The sequence below is a fragment of the Spermophilus citellus genome (assembly GCF_964194105.1).
Source record: "Spermophilus citellus genome assembly, chromosome: 2".
Lineage (NCBI taxonomy): Eukaryota > Metazoa > Chordata > Mammalia > Rodentia > Sciuridae > Spermophilus > Spermophilus citellus.
In genome coordinates, this window is record NC_138183.1 from 77998683 (window position 1) to 78015449 (window position 16767).

The 16767-nt window shown below is 35.0% G+C and overlaps 1 protein-coding gene across 4 annotated transcripts in view; it reads left to right on the top strand.

The window, feature by feature from the left end:
• The window catches only part of PCSK5 (proprotein convertase subtilisin/kexin type 5), a 450277-nt gene that overhangs the window by 159013 nt on the left and 274497 nt on the right, over positions 1-16767 (top strand). For all 4 annotated transcript variants that reach the window (XM_081278894.1, XM_081278895.1, XM_081278896.1 and 1 more), the window contains exon 6: positions 14358-14446. In XM_081278894.1, the coding sequence (XP_081135020.1) occupies positions 14358-14446 (89 nt within the window). The remainder of the gene's footprint in view (positions 1-14357; positions 14447-16767) is intronic.

Sequence of the window (16767 nt, forward strand, 5' to 3'; positions counted from 1 at the left end):
TGCGTGTTATAGGTCAAATCTTCCCAGTCACCATCCAGCTGAGAATGTTTTTGACATTTTCAAAGGGTTAAGAAATGGACTATGTGTAAGAGATTGTGTGGCCACATAAACTCTAAAATATTTACTACATGGCCCATTACAGAAAATATTTGCCCATTCCTGTCTATCACCTCTTGCTAGTAGCCTCATAATAAAACCCATCTTATATGTTATTTCTAAATGAAATATGATATATCCTAATCATTTAATTTATAATTAGAGATGATAATAAATTGTATGGTTTGAAGGGAGGTGTGCCTTAATTATTTAGTAATTCCATAATATTGGTAACCTTCCAATATGTGTGGACAAAACAACTTTTTCTTTTCTTTGTTCATTTGTTCGTTCCTTCCTTCCTTTTTCTTTCTTTCTTTCTCTCTCTCTCTCTCTCTCTCTCTCTCTCTCTCTCTCTCTCTCTTCCTCCCTCCCTCCCTCCCTCCCTCTCTTCCTTCCTTCCTTCCTTCCTTCCTTCCTTTCCTTTCCTTTCCTTTCCTTTCCTTTCCTTTCCTTTCCTTTCCTTTCCTTTCCTTTCCTTTCCTTTCCTTTTCTTTTCTTTTCTTTTCTTTTCTTTTCTTTTCTTTTCTTTTTTTGTACTGGGGATTGAACTCAAGGGCACTTTACCACCAAGCTACATTTCCAGCCCTTTTTTCCTTCATTTTTAAATTTTGAGACAGCATCTTGCTAAGTTGCTTAAGGGCCTCACTAAGTTGCTGTGACTGTGTGACTGGCCTAGAACTTGCGAACCTTTGCCTCAGCCTTCAAAGTTGCTGGGATTATAGCCATGTGCTACTGCACCCAGCATGTGTGGACAAAACTCTGAGGAACTTTGTAAAGAGAACCAGGAATAGCTATTGAAATAGTGATGTAATAGCTCAGTGAATATAACACATTCAGGCTTCTTATCTATGCTTTAGGACCTCTTGCCCAGATTGCAAAATATCACCTGACTTCTCATACTCTTAAGTGTCTTGCAGAATTAACTTGGTAACATCAAGGGAGCCCTTGCATGAGAATTCAGTAGCCACTGTTTACCTGTATTTCAGACAAATAGGATTATATAATCGTTGCCTATTTTCAGCCTTTGCTCCTGGCAAATTAAGTCCAATCTTTGGAAGTGTTTTGACAGTTTGGTCATGATCTGGAAGCAATCGCTAGCAGCGTGAAGTCAAACATATAATACTACTTTTCTCCAAAATCATTAACAGAATTTGAGCAAAGCAAGTATGTTTAACCTATTTTATAATGCATAGGTGTTGAACAGTACCTTATATGATATTTTAGCAAAAACAGATAGCAAATTTATAAATATATTTACTATTTAATTATCATAGACTAGTGAATTATTTTCTATTTTTTAGCATCTCTTAGCCAACAAGATTCACTGAAACTACATCATATCATGTTTATTTTTCTCACTTTTGAATCCTGAATGACTAATACATTCTTGAGCGTGTGATTGGTACTTACTTGATATTTGCTGAATGAATGATTCAGAAGAGTTAATTAATTATGAGTCAGATCATGGGTGTAACCATCTCATTAGGTGTAGTTAAGTAGGTCATGATAATAATATTCATAGAAGTGAGTTTACAGGAATACAAGTAAGTTGATATATTGTCTACTTAGGGTACAGTCTAGCATTTGAGTCTCTTGTTTTTCTACTTTAGAAATGTTTATGTGAGGTGGTTTTTAGTGTACATTGAGGAAGGCAACTATATATGGAAAGAAATGGACCATAAAAAATAAAAATTATGGGCTGGGGATGTGGCTCAAGCGGTAGCGCGCTCGCCTCGCATGCTTGCGGCCCGGGTTCGATCCTCAGCACCACATACCAACAAAGATGTTGTGTCCGCCGAGAACTAAAAATAAATATTAAAAAAAAAATTCTCTCTCTCTCTCTCTCTCTCTCTCTCTCTCTCTCTCTCTCTCTCTCTCTCTCCCCTCTCTCACTCTCTCTTTAAAAAAAAATAAATAAATAAAATAAAAATTATAATTTGATGCAGGTCATTATTTCTTTCACTATCTTTATAGATCTTTTCCCAGTCTCTTAGCATATACACTCAGTCTACTCTTCAAATTTCATGCTTTACTGGATTCTAATTATGAAATTTTCTTTTAATTATGGTAATGTGAAATTATAGGAAAATCAGTTCAGGTGTTAGGAGGAAGAAATTATTTGTATTGCATACCAAGCATTTTCACAAGCACTAAACCCCAACCAGAACAACTAGAGCAGAAATTCTTATAACATTTTGCATATAAACCTTGACTGACATGTACCAGAATACTTGGTAATTATTTGCAGAAGTCTTACAATTGGTCAATCAAACTCACGGAGCTCATTAGGTCTCCAGAGGTAATTCTATACTCCTATGATATAAACATAACATATCAGTAGGGAAATATCTGCTATATTTCTTCAGAAAGAGTAATCAGCAGTCCCAGAGCTATTTTATGCTCCTCTGCTGCCCCAACCGCTGCTTTCAAAGTGGCTCTTCAGTTTTGCAAGATGGGCCATATGGGTGTATATGAGAATCACTTTGCCTTAGAAGCCACATGTTTTTTTTTTAATTTTTAATATTTATTTTTTAGTTTTCGGCAGACACAACATCTTTGTTGGTATGTGGTGCTGAGGATCGAACCTGGGCCGCACGCATGCAAGACGAGCGCGCTACCGCTTGAGCCACATCCCCAGCCCCGAAGCCACATGTTTATATGAAAAATATTTCTTGCAATTGCCTATGAATATGGCTTCCAAGGCCATGCAAGAAAAGGCCCACTCTATTTGCAGGGTCTGTTTTAAGAAGGTCAAAGCAAAGACTTTATGTATTTATAGTCCTGGTCACAGATCTCCCACCAATCTGGCTTCATTTTTATTGTAAGCAGTGTTGCTTGTAGCCAACACGCCACCTATATCAAATATCAATAAGAACAGAGCTAAGAAGTTCAACCAAAGTGATTTTCACATAGATAAAAAGGTTTTTTGAATCTTTTACTCAGAAGTTTCTCCACAAGGATTGTGAGCATCACAGCCTTAAAGTATTCAACTTTGCATGTTCCATACTTCAAAAATGATTAGGACATAGTATGTGAATTATTTGGAATGGAGAAAAGAAGGAGGGACTCATATTGTTAACTAAAATATCCAGAGATATTGTGAGAATTTTCAATAAAATAAAAGCAACATTCCCCAACAGTTCACAACTTACTTAAGAAAAAGTGTTATCTTTTCATTTTCTTGGATTAGAGGCAGAACTGTTTTGGTTTAGACATTAGGTGTCCCTCCAAAGCTCATGTGTAAGGCAATGCAAGAAAGTTTAGATGTAAAATGATTGGATTATAAGAGATTTGACCTAATCAGTGCATTAATCCCCCATTTGGGGAGGTGCCTTTGGGGGTATTTATTTTTGTAAAAAAAAATAAAAGTAGTCTTTCTCTCTAGTTCTTCGTGGCCGTGTCCTGAACTGCTTTTCTCTGCTGCATTATTGTGCCATGATGTTCTGCCTCACCTTGAGCCCTAAGGAATAGAGCCAGCTCTCTATGGACTGAGAGCCCTAAAACCATGCGCCCCCCAAGTAAACTTTTCCTCCTTAATTGTTCTTGTCAGGTCTTTTCATTACAGCCACGAAAAAGCTAACTAAAATGAGAACTGACCTCAGTAGAGTAGACAGATGTCCAGGGGGCAAAAGAAACATCATGTTAAACCCTCCAGTCCCAGGGAAGAATTGAGTCTTCCACATTTATAATTACAAACATCTAGGAGAAAACATTCGACTTGCAGCTCACCAAGAACAGACCCAAAATTGATTGACTGAATGAGTGTTTTCTATTTATTTATAGACAAGAGGTGAAACAGTTTCTCTTTCCTCCATTTGTTATGGAAAATGAGATTGTTTCCAAAGCTCCAACTACAAGGAGTAAAAGCTAGTAGATCTAAGTTTAAGAAGACTACACAGAACCCTCTGGGAAGAGGTTAGACAGTTTGAAGAATAGGATTTTATGCTTCTATACCGAAAGGGGAAAGAATGCAGAATCACCTGGGGATACAGACAGGCATGAGCAACCTTAAGTCATAGAAATAAACTCAAGTACTACATGGAAAATTAATCATTTCAAGAGAAAAATATGACAGGTATAAATTTGGAGTACTAACCAGGAAGCCAAGAAAAGGAGCCCTGCTCCACTGTTGTGATTGGCATATTTCATCTACAGGGATCTATTTACTCTGTTGCTTTGTTGTTGATCTCAGGGATAGAGGAATGGGGAAAGAAGGTTGATTAGGAGACAGGCAACTCTCCTGATCGACTGTTGACATACCTGCATGTATGCCTAACTTGGGATATACTATACTTCATCATTATTTTTGGGAAAATATCTGAAGTAAGGCAAAGAACTTACTGATTTTCTGGATCAACCAAGATATTTCTTTATTCATTTAGACATATATTAATATAATATTTATGTTCTTTTAGTTAATAATGAGTAAGCTATTTTTGTAGGGTGGGGTAGAGAGAATGAAGGGGATAAAGTTTTCAAAGATCTAGGCTGGGGAGGAAGAAAATGAAGTAAAGTGACAGAGGTAAGAAAATACTTTTTTAAAAAAAAATTATTTTTTAGGTGTAGATGGATACAACACAATGCCTTTATTTTTATGTGGTGCTGAGGATCGAACCCGGGTCCCACCCGTGCTAGGCGAGTGCTCTTCCGCTGAGCCACAATCCCAGCCCCAGAAAATACTTTTTTAAAAAATATTTTTATTTGTAGATGGACACAATACCTTCATTTTATTTATTTATTTTCATGTGGTGCTGAGGATCAAACCCAGTGCCTCACACGTGCCAGGCAGGCACACTCCTGCTGAGCCACTGACCGGCCCCAGCCCAGAAAATACTTTTAAAGCAGTGTATTGGCCACTTGTCTTTTATTAATTTGACTTTTTTGTTATTGTCAATATTATTTGTGCTATGTCTGAGTATCCGTCTTGAATCACAACTGCTCCTACAAATAACCACAATTTTTAGACTTACAGTGATTATTTTACTAGTTTCCTTAGAAATAATTATACATGCACAGGAAGTTGTAAAAATAGTAGATGTCCCCTGAACCTTTTTATGGAATTTCCTATATGATAACTTATGTAATTGTAGTATAGTATCAAAAACAGGAAACTGACATTAATACAGTCTACAGAATTTATTCAGACTTCACCAATTTTTACACAGACAATACTTTTAACAAACCAAAATAAACACTCTGCTTTCTTAAAAAGAAATTTCATGAGTCATATACATTTGATATATCTGATACTATTTACAGTGGTGACCTATATACTACTTAATACTATCAAATATACTTTTCCTTTCTTACTACATATTCAAACATTAGACCAGTCCATGAATACACAATTTTATTAATGTCTTCAAATATTGTATATCAATTCCTAAAAGCCAAAAAGATGACCAAAATAAGTATAAAAACTATCATAGTTTGTATATTTCATGCTTAAGATATTTTCAATAAGAGGCTATCAAAGACTCTGTGAATGTGGACTGATAAAAAATGTAGACTAAAAAAAAAGACTCTGAACATATTCTTGAGTTATTTAATATATCTATTTGTTGCTTGGAACAAATTTTCTTGACTGTTCCCACTATAACAAAATATGGAATGGTTTTAGGGTCTTTTGGACTTTGCACAATTGCAGTCACTTGAGAAATTATTATGTTAATTATTCACAAAAATTAATCATTACAGAAGAAATTGTGATTTCATTTTAAAAATTTAAATTTTTTTTTAAGTTTTCACCTTCATGATTCTTATTATTTCTTTCTTCTAATTCAGGTTGAATAATGTATCATGGAAATTCTACAACATACACTGTCAAATATCCTGTCCTTAGTACTAATGAAGGGATAAAGTTGCCTCTGCTCCACAGAGTGTTGACAGTAGGCAAAGAGGAAGGCGCAGATAAGGAAGTCATGGAATCTTGGCAGTCCTTACAGGCCTTAGCAATGAGGGCCTCAGGAATCCTACTGCAGTGGTGGAGAGACATTCTCTAAAGGTCCAGGAGACCTTGGTCTATTTCTTGTCCTGCCACATTTGGTACCTTTCAATAGCCATCTGACATAATATGTTTTCTCATTTATAAAATAAGAGAAATATGTTTTTCTCACTCCACAGGGTTGATGTGAGAATCAAATGAGGTTAAAATACTTAGAAATGGTTCATGAAAATGTGGTATGTATACAGATTGGAGTTTTATTCAAACATGAAGAAGAATGAAATTATGTCACTTGCTGGAAAAATGGATGAAACTCGAGAGCATTATCTTAAGTGAACTAAGCCAGACTTCTAAAGTCAAGGGTCATCTGTTTTCTTTCACATGTTGAAGGTAGAGCGAAAAAAAAAGGAAAAGAAAAGTGGCAGAGGGATCTCATGAAAATCAAAGGGAGATCAGTAGAGTAGAGGAAAGGGATAGGGAAAGGGAAAGGAAGGGAAAGGGTAAATACCTGGGAGTGATACTGACCAAATTATATTGTGCTATCGTGTATATGTACAGAGAAGTAACAGTAAATCCCACTGTTATGCATGAAGGAGAGGAAGACATCTGAACAGAAAAAAAAAAAAGAATTTTGCCAAGTCATAGGCATCGTTGGGAATGGTAAACATTGGGCAGAACCAGAACAAACTTGTGCAGCTAGAGGAATAGCTTCTGAACATTTAATCAAAAGCCAGGGGAGTCCTGGTGCCGTGCAGTGGCCCAGGCCTGTAATCCCAGTGGCTTGGGAGGCTGAGGCAGGAGGATCTCAAGTTCAAAGCCAGCCTCAGCTAAAGTGAAGTGCTAAGGAACTCAGTGAGATCCTGTCTCTAAATAAAATACAAAATAGGGCTGGGGATGTGGCTCAGTGGTTGAGTGTCTCTGAGTTCAATCCCTGGTACCCCCCCCCCCCCAAAAAAAAATTTAAAAAGCCAGTGGAGGTTTATAATTCAAAGGTGATAAGGAAGTTTGCCTTTATAAAGTTTTGCTTTAATTTTTCTGAATAGCTAGTAATAGCAGTAAGTTTTTTTCTGTTCATTTTGAAAAAATAATACTTCAAGAATTGGAGAGTGCTCTATAAACAGGTCGGTAATATTGTAAGGCAAAATATGAGCAATCAAAAATCAGTTTTGGGCCATATGTTGGAGAAAGCATCCCTGTCACTTGCTCTCCTCTTTCCTAAGAGGGCTTTCAAAATAGATTTAAATGGTTTTCACGTAGACTTATACTACATTAAAATCTGTAAGAAAGAAGGAGCATGCCAGATGCAGACAGGAATAGCAATGGTGAGGGTAGACAGAATCCATGAAAGATGAAGATGTTTGTTGCAAGAAAAGAAGGAAAGAGAAGGTCATCTTTCTTCCACTTGCCATGGCTGGATTCCCTACAAGTGTAAGCTAGACCTTCAAGCAGTTCCATTGGAAGATGTCCTGATGTCTCCACGTTGTTGCTGAGATACTCACTGATCTTCTTTTTAGTTCTGTGGTCAAAGCCCAAATAAGCTAATATTTCCATTCACATGAACTCCTTTGTAAGGACAAAAATTTACTAAGTAAATGATGAGAAGACAAGGAGAAAGCAAAAGAGGGAGAGAATACAACTTCTTAACACTTAGTAAGATATAACAGACCCTGTGAATTTGCAACTCGCCTCACCTGACTAGCATGACTTCACAATACATAGAATAGAAATGAATTCACCCTCTCATCTGAATTTCCATCTTCTCAGTAAGGTAGCCCAAGTGGAACTTTGTGAATTCTATCATTATAATGGTTTATTATCAGGAACGGGTCATGTGGTAAAAACTAGATGATCTAGATGCAGGAGACATTGGGCAGGACCATAGCCTTTTGTTCTGTCATCTCTGAGCTTGTTAAAATACAGCTCTAGGATGGATACAACTAGGTGTAGTAACTGATAAGAAAAAGCCGTAGAACAAACATGCATGATCTTTAAGTCAGGATGCTTTTAAGGAGCAAACATGGTTTATCGAGGTAAAAATAATGCAAAAAAAAATTTCACACTTACCAGGACCCAGACAGTATCCCAGAAATAGAGAAGTGATACAGAAGAAGCAGATTTAAAATGTTAGTTTGTCTACATCCACTGCACTTTTCATGATGTCCAATTTCTTTTAGTGATTGTTCTGTGATGAATTTTAATCCATGTAATTGAATTATCTTCCAAAGTCTTAGAAAATATGTCTTATTAGTATTGTAAACCAGCACAAGAGAGCGTAACAGATGACTAGTTTTTCAAAGAGTACATATTACATGGGAATTGGTGAGTAAAGTCCATATTTTAGGTCCACTTTTATTAGCATAAATTATAATGAGTATATTATTTTCAGGACTCAAATCTACAGAAATTTTCTCGCCATGCTGAAAATACCCTAATGCTCATATTCTGGACCAAAATACATCTGAAACAATGACTTTTGTTCTTTTCTTTTATATTTAATTAACAATATGACATACTTCTAGCTACCCATCCTCAGTTATTTAGTTCTAGAAAAAAATGAGACTTGTTCACAACTTGAACTTTAAACAGGTCATGATGATACTTCTGCTTCTCTGATTTGTTTTAAATCACATCAAAAATACTGGGTCCATCTAAAATATAAAAGCAAAAAAAAAAATGACTGGTACTTTTGGGAGGTAATGATCTGTCCTCTGAAAAGCAGAGGCTGTTTAAATGTATTTGAACTAGTTATTTGGACTTTCAATTACAGTATGTTGCAATATATTATTTAACATATATTGTAAAATATGAGTCAGCAGAAGAGTGAGGGTTTAGCTCTGATAATTTCACTGTCTCACAAAAGTGGTTCATACATCGCCATATAGTACAATGTACAGAGATCTTTGTAGGAAATTTTTTATAAGGAAATAGTTACTCTGTTATTCACTCAGAAGCATTCACTATGCATTAATGATGCATATAATATGTGCAGAGCTTTTTTACATTTGAAGGATAAAGAACCAGGTTAGTTATTCCATTTTTAATAATATGGTAGAATAGATATTCAATTAAATCTCTCCTAGTACATCTCAAACTCCTGAGAAAATATTAAAGAACTTTTTAGTGCATGATTGACCTGGTGGGATACAAAGAGAATTTTTCAAAGAAAGCGCAAATACAAGAGTAAGTGGCATATGCCTTTTCCAGGGTGAACAATCAACCCAAGCCATCTTAGAGCTGTATTTTAACAAGCTTAGAAATGATAAGTCAAAAGCCTGTGGTCAAATAAGGTGAGAGAGGGTTTCTGCATAAAACATAGCTCCTAAAAAAAACAAACAAATCTTCAGTACTTTAATGGATGGGGAACCCTATATACAGTGAAATACGGGACATCTTTTACTTTCTCCACCTGGGTAACAGATGGGACAAGAGGATGAATAATTAACTATACCTTAAGATTTACATACAGCACTCATGTAATTTACACCTCTAATTCATATTACTTGTGTGGTTCAAATTTTAAATTTAATTGAACAGGTCCTGGTTGGTTTAAACAATGACCACTATGTGACAGAAGCAAATTTGACTCTTCCTTGTAACTATGAGCTTTCTGCTCTAGCCTCAAAGAATTCACAAAGGTAAAAGCTCAAGAAACATTACTTCTTTTTTTTTTTAAGAGAGAGAGAGAGTTTTTTTTATTATTTATTTTTTAGTTTTCGGGGGACACAACATCTTTGTATGTGGTGCTGAGGTTCAAACCCAGGCCGCACGCATGCCAGGCGAGCGCGCTACTGCTTGAGCCACATCCCCAGCCCACAACATTACTTCTTAAATCAATAATTTACCAACTACATAGGAGAAATTTCACCAAGAAAACAAGCCAGCAGCAAGCATCATAACAGAATTAGAGGTACATATTATGTAATTCTAATTATTAGATAAAATATGTATTTCTAAAGAAATGAATATTGAAAAGGCATTTCAAAAAAGAGAGCATCAGAATTAACCAAACCAGTTTGAAAAAAAACAAAAACAAAACAGAAAGAACTTCAAAAATGATACATACAATAAATGAAGTGAATAATATAGGAAGATTAGTTATGGCTAAGATGGAATAAGTAAAACATAGAAATCAAAGAAGTTAAACAGATAGCTGTTCAGAGAGAAGGCTGGGAGAAGTCACTAAGGTAGTGTGAAAAGGTATTAAAGATGCTTCACTGGGGTCCCAAAAGCAAGGACTAGAGAGAATGAAAAAGAGCCATTTTCAGAGATAAGAGATAGAATCCAAGGAATTAGACATTAAGCTACAGGCTTAGGAATTCCAAGAAAGAATTTTTATAAATTCATACATACAACTTCTTATAATGAACCTGAAAAACAGAAGAATTGAAGAGAAAATCTTGAAAGTATCCAAAAGAAACATTCTACAGATTGCTCACTTTTTACCAGAAACAGTGGAAAACTGGAAGACAGTGGTATTGGTCTGTAATCTTTTTTTGTCCACTGAAAATGTTGTTTTCAAGAAGGGTAAAATAAAGTCATTTCCTGAAGATACAAGAAGACTTTTGACTACCAAAAAACTCTTAAGAGTATATTTACAACGTATTTTCTCTTTCTAATTTTTTCTATTTATTTATGTATTATTTATTTTGTGGTTGCTGGAGATTGAATCTAGGACTGTGCATGTTAGGTAAACACTCTACCACAGAGCAACATCCAGCCCTAGAGAATGTTCTGCAGAAAGAAATCAAGATGCCAGAAGGATGTATGAACTACAAAAAGAAATAGGTCAAAGAATATATTTATAAATCTATACAAAATTGATTGTTCAGAGTAGCATCGCTAAGGGTAATTTCTAGGGTTAAAAAAATCCAAGTATAACTATAATCATAGAAAACTTATACATGGGTATAAGAGATGGATAATCAGAGTTCAGACATTCTAAAGAGTCTGCCTTGTTTGAGAAATGAATAAAAATTATTGATGACTTTAGGCTTCACATTTTTAGGTATACATAATGAAATATCCAGGATTACCACTAAATTATACAAAACATGATGATCAAACTGGCACAGGGTTGCCAAGGGAGATTATAGAAATGAATGTGAATGTATCCATAAACACAGCTCCTGTAAATGGACTTATCTATAGTTAAAGACAGTTTATCTACCTTTAAAAGAAACAATTTTTTTGTAAAAGGCATAAGTAATCTGAACATAGAATGTTTGAAAGTAAAAAAAATAAAATACAAGTTAAATATTTACTAGTTATCTTTTTGTTTTTTTCTACAAGATCCATAGACTGTTGTTATGGGTTCATAAATGGTTTGTTTCACTAGGAAGATTAATAATTCCATTCTAAATAGAAAGTTGGTAGAACTGTGAAGAACATTAACAAATTCAATAAACAAGATTAATATAATGGACATATAAAGAACAATCAAACAATATATAGCACATTTTTCAAGCACAAAGAATGTTTATTAACACTGTTCATGAATTTGGCCATTTTGTCTCACAAAATATAGGGAATCGACTCAGAAATTATGTTCTGTTATCAGAAGTAGTCAAGTTATTAATGTCAAAAAGCTACCGTATATATTTGAAAGTATTACTTGTAAGTAACTCATGGAGAAAACCAGAAGAGAATTTAAAAATAGAGGCCCTTCTGGTCCATTTGCATTTGGCATTAATTAATAATAGATACATTGTAAAAAGAGTGGACTCACTAAGGGAATTAGACATTTGAATATAAATAACTTACACCATGAACTAACATACAATAAGACTAATGAATTACAGTTAATAATTTCTAGGTTTGGGGGGAAATTATTAGTTGAGCTTGGGGCTTACAGAAGAAATCATTCTTTTAGCAACTAACTATTTTTCTGGTGATGAAAGTGATATGACCAAATACCAGAAGGACAAGATTATTTTGAATACCTGAAAATCTAATACTGTGTATGACAACAGAAGATTGCCCTAAATATGATTTTATTTTGCAAATCTGCAATCACATTTATAGCAGATATGACAGGAGAGTCCGTACAGAATTTAGATAAAGGTTATGAAAGTTATTTATAGAGCAAGAAATAAAAATAACAAATATTTTAAAAGATGGTCTGCATCAAGTATAATCAGGGAAGGAACCAATGATGAGATATTGTTATGTCAGATGGGCCAGGATGAAAGAGACAGAAAAGCCCAGATCAAGGGTTTATGCACACAGGGTTTATCCAGATATTTTCTCTGCTTTTCATAGTGTCATTCATTTTGGCTTATTCTGTCTCTCCCCCTACCCCTTGCCCATGCAAAAAAAATTCCTGTTCTGTAGTAATATTTTTGATCCCAAAAGTTTTCTATAGTTTTGTTATATTCCTTTCAAATGCTGTTAGCAATTTGACATTGTATTCTGTGAACCTAGCAATTCTAGGGATTTATATCCAGGAGTGAAATGTGTATATGTGTGTGTGAATGTATATGTGTGTGTATAAAATTTAATTAAAATTAAATAAAATTAGAAAATAAAATAAGGTTGCATTAGCTACATTTGACATATTTATATATATACACACACATGTATATGTATACACACACACATATATGTACACACCCACACACACACACACACACACACACACACATAAAACCATTTAGTAACCATTTGTGTTAGTGAGCTTCGTGTAATTGTGACCAATGTACTTGACAAACAGCTTGGAGGAGGAAACGTTTATTTTGGCTCACAATTTTGTTCGTTAAGTCCATGATCAGCTGAGTTCATTACTCTGAACCAGAGATAAAGCAGAACTTTATGGCAGAAGGGTATGGCAGAGGAAACCTGATCAATTTGAGACAGCCAGGAAGCAAAGACAGTTTGAGTGCAATAAACCAGAGATAACATAATATGCAAGGACACATCGTTCTCATAGTCTAATCATTTCATCTCTGAACATTCCTTCATTGTCTCACATATGAGCTTTCTGGGGACACCTCACATCCAGCTATAACACCATTAAAATTATATGTAGATTAATATTTATTTGAAAGAAAAAGCAATATATATCTTTTGTGTAAACTTGCATGTATACAATGTGTTGTAAGCAATAGTTTATAGTTATGCAGACGGTATAGTCATATCTCAAGATAAATGTGGTGAGAGGCAACTGTTACATAAAATAAAAAGCAGAGATGGAATTGAGGGCTTGAGTTTTAAAGTCACCATTCTGCTAACTATCCTGCTTCAACATACCTCTTTACTTCTCAGGTCCTTTTATGGGTTCTCATGTTTTAAGTTGAGGTGAGAGATGGGTATTGGACTTCATTAGCATTAACAGTTCTACATAATGGTAGTCACTGCCTCTGTCTTCTGCAACATGACAGACAGCAGTCTTAGTATTCTTTCTCTGGGCTCAGTTCTGCCTCACCATTCTTCTCGAAACAATATGTTAATTCAGGACTTCTAAATAGATTGTGCTTTGTACATGAATCTTCTTTGCCATCCTTTGACAAAACCAGATGATCTTAGAAGTTCTTTCAGCTGGAAGATCTTTCTAGTCAAGGAACAGAGCTGTTGTGGCAAGAAATAATAGGGAATGCCTTTCAAGGCCAAAGAAAAATTCTAGCAGCCCCATTTAAAGAAAAATAAAGTAACAAAAAAGTGAAAACAAACAGGTGAAATAAATCTTCATAATGTTTTGTTTAAAATATTTCTATAGGCAATTGATTTAAAACAGTTATTAATGAGATATTTGCTTTTTATATAGAACCTTTGCAACCCACTGTGTTTAAAGCACATACCATTGTAGATAATAAATTTTCACTGGAACTACTTGATCTGTATTTAAGTTGACAGTTTAAAAAGCATATTTTCATACCTACATTCTTAAATTTTATAATACTTAAATTATTAGGTTTTTAAATTTAATTAAAATTAAATAAAATTAGAAAATAAGATAAGTTTGCATTAGCTACATTTGACATGTCCCCAAACCACACATGGCTGATGGCAGCCATATTGATTGCCTTATTGGTTTGGAGAATAGAAATAAACATGTGGTTTGGTTTTAGCCCTTAAGGAGGTTTTCTTGTTGAGACACTGAGATATCAAAAATAAACATATCAAGAATATAATTCAAAATAGCATAATTAAGTGCTAAAAATTTGCCATAGACAGACTATGTGCTACTTGGGTAGGAAGTTCTAGAAACATCCACAGCTGGATACTTTCCTTACCACTTTGAAGTCTGAGTGTTGGCAATGACTTGTTGAGTTTGTGAGAATAGAGTGTCTTACTTTAGAAAGTGTGTGTGTTTTGCCTGCAGGCATGGGACCCGCTGTGCTGGAGAAGTGGCAGCCGCTGCAAACAACTCTCACTGCACAGTTGGAATTGCTTTCAACGCCAAGATCGGAGGTATGGGAAACAAACTTAGATATAGACATTAATCAGGCAATTCTTCTGCTAAATAGTTTTCAGAATCCTTTTAAAACTAAAGATGGGCATATTTTTGCATGACAGTATTCAACTCTTGCTGACAGTAAAAAACAAAACAAAACCAAAACAACACGTTAACATGGGTTGTTCAGTATAGTTAAGGATTGCTGATGCTAAATGTGAAAGTATTGCAGACACATCGTTTTTGAACAGGCTTAAAAAAATGATATTCAGTAATGAAGACAGGGTTATTGGTATCTATACTAAAACACAAACTTGGTGCCTGTTTCTGAAAGAACTAATAGTAGAAACATCAGGTCATCATGTCTCTATGGAATGAGGTGTTTTGAGGTTCTTCACAGCAGATAATACTTTTTTGTGTGTTGTGTTGCTCAAGATTTTTTAAAAAAGGTTCCTTTAACTATAATTAAAGCAGTAAGAGTAAAATCTTTGAAAGTCTCATAATGTAGTGATACTGTTTCCATGAATGATTTCAGATGCACAAACTCAGATATACATAAGTTTGGTACAAGGGTCCCATAAATGCTGTGTAAATCCAAGTATTGATAAAAGCAAACTCTTAACTTTCTCATTTGCAATCATCTTTGTAAGCAATAACCATGTGCCACAGCTACATGCAAATAGGAAGAAAAGCTTATATACAGAGCCTGGTGATTGATCAATATGCCTGGCCTGAAGTCATTCCCATAGGGTCTGCTGAAAGGTCTCCCATAAGATGAATGAACTTTCTGAAACCAGGCTCACCTCCTTGTTTCCAATGTGTCATTTGTTTCCATATTATAAATAGAGTTGGAACTAACAATTTTAGATGGCAACTCTATTCGAGATAAAAATTTTAAATATTTAGGGAACTGTAGTGTCCCCTTATCTCAGATTCCAGTGGATGTCTAAAAGCACTGAGAGAACTGATCCCTGCATATTTTTTGTCCTGTATTTAAATATTAACAATATTGTTTATCAATTAGGCACAGTAAGTGATTAACAATAATAACTAATAATAAAATAGGACAATTTTCACAATAAGCTATAACAAAAGTTATTTAAAAAATGAATTATTTCTGAAATTTCCATTTAATATCATCAAACCTTGGCTGTTGTCAAATCAGGGAAAGCAAAGCCACAGATAAGAGGGGACGGTGATATACAACAATAGTGCTAAGAAAAGGTTTCCTGAAACTACCTTGAATTTCAGTCCATGGTAAATTTGATCTTTTCCTTTCATTTATTTCACCCTGAGTTCTTAGGGTATGACAGTTTACTGATCAGTAATTAGCTGCACTCAGGAATACCTGCTGTGTGTCAGGGGGAAGGCCATTGGGGAGCTCAGGAAAGGAAGCCAAGGATGCTCCCTAAAGGATGATGGCCACTGGAGGCCCCTGCTCATCCCAGATTCCAATCAAGAGCCACCTGATGAACCTGTCTTGCAGCCCAGGACTCGTCCTCACATACAGACTTAGACCCCACATCCCACAATTATACTCTAGCACAGACTCAGTACTCTTACTGACCTTAAAGGAATGAGAGCATGAACTTGTGAACTCAGATAAACTGCTGACCTAGCTGAACAGTACTTTATTTAAAAAATGAATGTGTGGCGATGACTCAAGAATGTTCTAAAGAAGAGCATTCTGAATCATAAACTTAACCCCTCCAGCCCATGAAGGCATGGAGTTAAATGAGAAAAAGAAGCAGTCTTTCATCTGTAAAGTTGATGAAATTTTTTTTGTGAGTTTTTAAGACAGAAAGCCATTACCTTCTGAATGCAACTTAGCAATCTTTTCCCCCATTTTTTCCATGTACTTCATGTAGATTACAACAGAAATTGAATTGAGGTGTTGTGTTGATATTCTCATGTTAGCATTTGCACACACTCGTGAGATTATTTTCAGACAGTTATAGTGGTTTTTTTTTTTTTCAGACCTCAATGTACTGGTAAAATAGATTCATTTTAGGCTTTTAAGTAAAAAGTCAGAAGCAGGGGCATGGTGGTACCTGCCTGAAATCTCAGCAGCTCAGGAGGCTGAGGCAGGAGAATTGTAAGTTCAAGGCCAGTCTCAGCAATTTATCGAGTCTCTAAGCAAGCAAATTAGCAAGACCCTGTCTCAAATATAAAATAAAAAATGGGCTGGGGATGTAGCTCAGCATTTAAGCACTTGTGGGTTCAGTCCCCATTACCAAAAATTAAAAAGAAGATGAAGTATTTTCTTTGTCATTACAAAATGGAATGATTAAGTTTGAATATTTATATTAAATTAAAATAAACCAATGGCTATTCAGGA